Below are 7782 nucleotides of genomic sequence, written 5' to 3' on the forward strand. Positions count from 1 at the left end.
TTAGAACAAAAAACATTCGATTCAATAACAATATATCCGAAACAATGAATCCTCATACTGCAAATAAAAATATGAAAAACCAACATCATCAAACACAAATTCTAGCATGATACTAAAGTTAAAACCTTTAGTAGGTAACAGGTGCAAGGATCTCAAGTTGCGAGCCGAGTTTCTCTTCTGCGGCCTTCTCTGCCTTTGCGCGCAGTTTGTTGAGCTGCTTCTTTCTCTCATACACAACTTGAGCCTTCTCTTTCCTCTTCTTCTCAAGTTCCTGTTATGATCAGTCAGTAACATAAAACAACTAATCAACTTCCAAATATAAATATAAACTTGACTGTCAATCAGCACAAATTAATAAAAATAATAAAATTCGCCAACAATGACCTTTTTAAAATAAAAATAACGTTCTAATGGGGTTAAACAAATTTACAAGGTAATTCTAAAAACTTTTTAAAAAAATAATAAATAGAAAAGCAAAACTTAAATGCTTGCTGTGTGTTCTAGACTATATCTATGAAAAGAGCAAGAGAACTAACAAAATCAAAACTAACTTATTTCATAGATCATGCAGATTCAAAACAATAAGTTCATAATTTTGGAAAAAAAGGAATGTAACACACCTTGATGGTTTCATAGTGATTCCATCCAACCTCAGATGATAATCGACCCAACAAGCAGTACTTGTGTCCAGCAGTAAGCCTCAAAACCCTGCATTTTAATAACAAAAACAAATATGATCACAAGCTAAATACAGTATCCAAATCAACACAATTGTAAAATCCAACAAAGAACTAATAATAGACAGTTTAAAAAAAGCACTAACTTGAGAGCATCGGGGATGACCATTCTCTTCTTCCTGTTGTAAGGAGTTGGAACTCCTTCATAAACCTTCAACCTTGCAAGCGCAGCAGCTCCACGCTTGGTCTTGTGTGGAATCATTCTAGACAAAATACGAACAAACAACTCAAAATCTATACAGAACAATTCTAGATAAAAAAATGTTCATAAAAATAATTATTGTTAATTAACTAACTAACAAATCTACATGTAACAATGACAAAATGAAAACTTATATGACAAAAATTTTATAATTTTACTACAATAAATCAAACAAATTTAATTAAAACCATTGGCATCCACTGATCCACGTCAACAAAAGAAAATCCACTTTAATTAATCCAAATGCATTATGATCACAACATAGCAACATTACTAGGGGTGTGAACAAGGCAAAACAAACCCAAGTTCGAGTTCAAGTAGTCTCAAGCTTGTCTCATTTTGACTTACAAGAGCTAAAGCTTGGCTGGAGATTTGTTTTTTCAAGCTCCGGCTCACCACGAGCTCAGCTTGTTTATTAATAATTATTTAACTTATATGCATTTTTAATTTCTTTTTAAAATTTTTAAAATACCTTAAATGGATCAAAACTAAACAAGCTTCCCATACAAAGCGCGAGCTTGACAACTAATTGAACTATAATTAAGCTCGGTCCGAGCTCAAAATTTCAAACTTTTTACGATTCAAACTTAAGTAGCTAGCAAAAGGCTCAGCCAGTAGAGATGGTCAAAAAAACCGGTTGGGGAACCGGTTTGCCGGTTTAAACCGGAAACCGGTTTTTACGAAAACCGGTTTTTTAAAAACCGGTTTGACCGGTTTACAAACCGCCGGTTCGTATTTCGGTTACAAGTTTTAGATCCAAAACCGGTTAACGAACCGGTTAATGAAAAAACCGGTTTTTTTTAATAACCGGTTATGGAAAAACCGGTTAACCGGTTTATAAAAAAACCGGTTTTTGACCGTTGTGGAAAAACCGGTTAACCGGTTTCTTTGACAGGGTTATATCGATTAACCGGTTTCTTTGACACGGTTAACCGGTTTCTTTGACACGGTAGCTTCGAAGTCTGCTTTTTCTGTTTCTGGCAGGGTTATATCGATTAGGAGGACTCGACTCACTCCACCAGCTATAGAGATGTCGATTTGCTACAAGGATTACTTGGACTCTTTAGATAGGGCACAACATCAACGCTCACTCGAGGGGGAAATGGAGTATGAAGCGGGCTTGTATGAAGACGAGGTCAATGAAGGACACACTCAACCAATGACCGATGAAGAAGCCGCGTACGACGATTACCTAAGAAATAGCTCGGGATCGGGTAGCGAAGAAAATTAGTTAAAGAAACAGCAAACATGGAGGCAAATAATGAGTAAGAAACAGCAAGTTGTCCATGTAATCGTGTCTAAGCATTCTTTAATGTTTGTATTTTTGAGTTACGAATATGCGATAACGATTTAATGTTTGTATTTTTAATGTAAAAACTATAAATGAAAGTTATGTGTTTTTAATCTTTGGTTTGTTGAAAACACATTCACCAACACACACTCATACTCATCTTCCAAGCAAAGAACCCTAACAACGAAAGCAAAGAATGGCTTCGGTAGTTACCGGTTTGCCTTGTAGTTACCGGTTTGCCTTGTAGTTACCGGTTTGTTTATACTGTGAAAAAAATAATGGTTATTAAAAAAAAAAAAAAAAAAAAAAACCGGTTAACCTAAAAACCGGTTAATAAAAAAAACCGGTTTATTAACCGGTTCTAACCGGTTTCTAAACCGGTCCTAACCGGTTAGACCGGTTAGGGTTTTGACAGACAAAAACCGGTTATTAACCGAACCGGTTTTTTTCCGGGCCAAAAAAAACCGGTCCGGTTAATAACCGAACCGGTTTTTTTAAAAAAACCGGTTTGTGCACCTCTATCAGCCAGTATGCACCCCAAATAATCTATAACCTTAAATCTTAAACAGCCGCAAACATTAGAGCTAAAATATACTAATAGATGCAACTACATAAGCTAACTCAGGTATACAGTGAGCTGCTAAAAATCACTTTAATCACAAGTTTGCAGAGTATAGTGTATGCAATTAGTTTAATAAACGAAATGTTTAAATTAAATCAAACATATACTTCTAATTATACAAACAAATAATAATAATAACAGTAATAATAATTTACCCTCTGATGGTACGCCAAAGGATCTTGGAGGGAGCACGGAAATGAATAGGACCATGAGACGGTTTCGTATTCATACGCTTGCGGAGAAACCGAAGGTACTTCATTTTCTGACGAACAAGACCACCGGAAAGACAGATCTCTTCGCACCGGACGACGGTAACTCTCTGGCCATTGAGTAGTTCTTTGGCCAGAATGGACGATAATCGACCGAGCATGTGATGGCGGGCGTCCACCACCACCTCCTTCGCGCAGATACCTGATCCTGACACCATTGTTAAGCTCCCTAAGCCTCAGTTGCTGCGGATGTTGGTGTTGTGTTGAAAGTTAGGGTTTTGTATTCAGGTGGTTTGTGTTACTGGGCCTGGGTTGACCCCGTTTATAAAGTTTATGGGCCGGTTAATGGAGATTCAAATGAATTATTGACAGGTTATTTAGTTCTCTGTATAAAATACTCGGTTCTGGACCCCTACCGGAACTGACCAAGAACCGGAAATACACAGTTAAAACCTGACCCGAACCTATCCGAAACCCAAAAAAACCCGGAAAACTCGATGAAATACTCGGCTATACCTGGAACGACCCAGTTTTTACTTTTGACTATACCCGGTTCAGATTCCGATTCCTAAAAATACTCATTGTAGTCGTATTTTGTTGTTGTTTATAGCTTAGAGGTATAGGGTTGTTCACGAGCCGAGCCGAACCGGGCAAGAACTTGCTCGTTGATTTGCTCATTTACAAACCGAACCACACATTTAAAAATCGAGCGATCAAACCAAGCATTTTCCAATCGAATATCGAACGATTTCCGAGCATTACTTATTTCTTTTTCACTTTAAAATTTTTAATAAGAAACAAGTTTGAAGTTGCAAATAAAATATATATGTAAACAAACTAGTAATGTTAGACAAACGTGTTATAGATAGTAAATTTCTTTAAGAATGAGACCAGACCGGTTAGACAACAAAGGGTCAAAGTTCAAGCCGGTTTTAGAAAGAAAATAATCGAACCTATAGGAACTGATTAGGGTTGGGTTGAAACTTATTTTTCAATTATGGTCAAATCTTAAACCGCTTTGCGTCCCCGAGTTTGGTATATGAACCGCCAGCTTGGTGTCGAATTGGTTTTGGTGTGTTGTTGGGCCGGGTCTTAATCGATTTACAATCCGGAACTAGGTTTTCTTCCCCTAGACAATGTCTACTTTAGCTTAACAAAAAGTAAATAATAGAAAATAACATTGATCTATCAAAAAACAAGCTTATAAGTTTTACTTTGATTTATCTCGAGACTCTTTTAACATTCACAAACTTAATCGGTTGAATTTGGTAATAGTTTGTGATCAAGAACTATTTTGAAGTGTGTTTATATATAATTTTGAAATATAAGAATTGTCTGAAAGGTTTATGACTAGTGTCAATCAAAAAAAGAGATGTGGCAATACAAATATATTGTGATGTGGTGCATATAGGACAAATACACCAATTGTTTGTATAGGGTTGATATGGGCTATATGATCGTATTAGGCAATTTTGACCAATACACATGTATTCACTTGAGTGTCACATTAACAAGGTCCACAAGTAAAAGTTGGTATACTTCTCTTAGGCCACCCGTGATGGGCGGGAATTTCCGGCGAAATTGGGCGATAAAGGACGAGCACACCGCCCCCTGGAAGACTTTTGGGGCGAAAATGGGTGGGGCGCAAGGAATTTGTCGCCGGCCTTGTGTGTGTTGTGTGTGTATATATTATTATATTAGGGGTGTGTGATATATATATATATATATATATATATATATATATATATATATATATATATTATGGTACAACACCATTACACCCCAAAAACAATTACATACCATTGCTGACTGGGTGTCACATGACACAAAACGCCCCAATTTGTAGCCCCTCCACTACACATACTTACGAACCACCCTCGCTCTTAGTTTAATAGTTTGTCGTTTTTCTAAATACTATATCTACCATAGCCTCATCGCATGCTTCATAATCCAATCCTTGATTACATTTCTATTTCCGTAAGAGAGGGTTTCACAATTTGGTAGCTCTTCATTAGTTGGTTAACGAACATATACAACCGATCAACTAACTTACAACTTAAGTCTAATTCCTAACTATGTCTATATTACATTAAAGCACCTCAAGTTCTAATTACCTATTATATCCATTGCACATTTGTCCTTCAAAGAAACAAGCACCAGCCACATATGCGTTCCTTTCTCTATTTCCCTAATTTTTTACTCTTTTTTTCTAGTTGCATAAGCATTGAGTCATATGTTGCACTGTCAAATATATCGTCTCCAATCATTTTCATTTTCACCAACATATACTAATGAAATCCTTTTATCAATATAAGTACGCTAATCCCTCACTCAACCTTAACAATCTATACCTCATTATCTATAGATAATATCTACAAAGTAGTCACTATCTTTACAATCTTCATTGTCTTAACCATTTTTTTCACTATCAAAATGAAACACTTGATCAAATCAATATAATAAAACTCATGCATTTAAACTAAATCATTCTCTTTCTCTATACCTTTCACTAGCACTTAATTTGTTGATGACCTTGAGCATTAACAACATTCTGATTGCCTTCAACCACATTCATAATATCAAACACATGTTGACCAACATTTCTGATCACTTTGTTCTTCACCCGCATTCTTAACATCAAACTCATCATACCCATGATTATGGCTATAATGTTCTTCACAAATAGCTTATTTGGTAGCCACATTTTTAAGTTAGACACCTCACCATGTTGTTTCAGTCCCATAATTATCTTCTCTTTACTTGCTTTTCTACCTGGTTTCTTTACGTTACCAATTTTGGTCCCTACATAATCTAGTACTTCAAGTATTTATATCTATATTATTAAGGAGGAGTGTAATTTCACAATTAAAGGATGAGGACATAAACGACATTTCACAATTAGGCAATTAAAAGTAATTTGCCATTTCAGTATTTTGTTCTTCAAGCCTATCATACAAGTTCATGAAGTCTCACGTTTAGTGTGATTACTCTTATATCCTTCGGGCATGCAAAAGTCTTTTAACTACATTATAAATAAATACATCTATATTATATTATATTAGCGAACTTCCGTCCGCATTCCCATCAGTTTGATCATCAATCCATTTAATTGCCATTGAATTGTTATTAATTGTTTCATCATCAATTGCTATTCAATTGACGTTCTCAATTCAACCTCTATATACTACGTTGGTGCGTTGTTGACTCCCAATTATCGATTTTCGTGATTGAAGGCGGTGGGTGGGGTTTTATCATCTACATCTGTATCTATATCGGGCATGCAGCTCGTTCATTCGATCTTCTGATTTCTTGTTTGGTATATGTGTCCTTGATTTATGATTGATATGTGGGAAAATAAAATCAGGTTTTATTTATGTGTTGCTTTAACAGAACTAGAAACAAGTGCCTTTTGAAAGTTCATTTGGAAGTTCACAATTTTAGTTTCATGGGAAGGTCCGTTGATGCAACATTGTTCTTTGTAGAATTTTGATCATCACAAGGTACTACCTTTGATAGCTTCACCTCCAACATTCAAAGCACAATTTTATAGGAATCCCAATTCATAGGAAGAGCTTCATCGGTGATATAAGAATGGGTTCTTTTATGTATGTACATATCTCATGTATAACTTTCAATTAGAGGTTTAATAGTTTAGTGGAAGTTTATATTCAAGAGAAGCACTGCCATTTTATTATTTAATTATTGACAGTGGTTTTCTTCTTCAGCTTTGTTCAACAATGAAATTACATCTTCAAAGTTCTTTAACCCTTATTCTTAGTGACTATTTTTAGGGTTAGTATATAGTAGTGGCCACTGCTAACCTCTGTATTATATTGTGAGTGTTTCTTTATGGGATGTTAGTTTGTCATTTGATGTAATGCTTTAAATATCATCATCATATGACTATAATCACATACTGTTACAAATACATTAACTTCATTTATCACAAATACATGGGAATTTCTATTCCCATTTCAAATACGTAGGCGTATATTATAAAGCATTTGGTTTGGGTATTTTAGTTAAGAACTTTTTTGTGTAACATTTTTACGTGTTTTAATGCGCATAATACAACATCTAATGCAAATGTGTGGAAGGCAAAAATGGAATTTATAGGGAGAACATGATTTTAATTTGACATGTTCATACTCATTGTTCCATTCGATTCTACCATTTCTATTCGGATGGTGATTAAAGTTATGTTTTATGTATGCATTAAACAAGTGTAATAATGCCATACTATGACAATTCGAAGTGCTACTAACAGCCCATAACAAATTTTAACAACCCGTTGAATTAGTATTTGGAGATATACGGCCGCAATTTACAATTACAGGTACACAAAACAATCAGTATCCCCGCCATGTACCGCGGCCATTTTAAAAAGGTATATTTGGTTGGGGTCATAACAAGGCAGTTTAAAAGTGTATTAATTCAATTCCATTAAGACATGTCATTTTAAAAGGGTATCAATTTTAATTATGTTAAAAAGGTGTCATTTCCAAAGCGTATCAATTTAGTTAGCTCAAAACGAATCAATATAAAACAGGTATCGATTTGGTTCGGATCTTAATATGTCTTTTTGAAATCGTAACGATTTGGTTTGGCTCAAAATGGGTCATTTAAAAAAAAGTATCGATTGGGTTCAGGTCAAAACAGGTCATTTTAAAAAGTTGTCAACTTGGTTCGAGTAATAATCGGTCATTTTATATGTGTGTTAA

At 35.0% G+C, this 7782-nt stretch overlaps 1 protein-coding gene across 1 annotated transcript; it reads right to left on the minus strand.

Moving 5' to 3' along the window:
* LOC143546547 (large ribosomal subunit protein uL13w-like) lies at positions 1 to 3336 on the minus strand. Its single transcript, XM_077038199.1, has 4 exons — positions 3008 to 3336; positions 824 to 940; positions 621 to 708; positions 1 to 271 (listed from the first exon to the last, which is right to left on the minus strand). Exons 1-4 carry the CDS (start codon positions 3277 to 3279, stop codon positions 128 to 130), a joined length of 621 nt encoding a protein of 206 aa, XP_076894314.1. The 5' UTR covers positions 3280 to 3336; the 3' UTR covers positions 1 to 127.
* Between the last annotated feature and the right edge of the window lie 4446 nt (positions 3337 to 7782).

The sequence above is a fragment of the Bidens hawaiensis genome, unplaced genomic scaffold (assembly GCF_021521415.1).
Source record: "Bidens hawaiensis isolate Kalapana, Puna unplaced genomic scaffold, B.hawaiensis_p1.1 tig00014401_1, whole genome shotgun sequence".
Lineage (NCBI taxonomy): Eukaryota > Viridiplantae > Streptophyta > Magnoliopsida > Asterales > Asteraceae > Bidens > Bidens hawaiensis.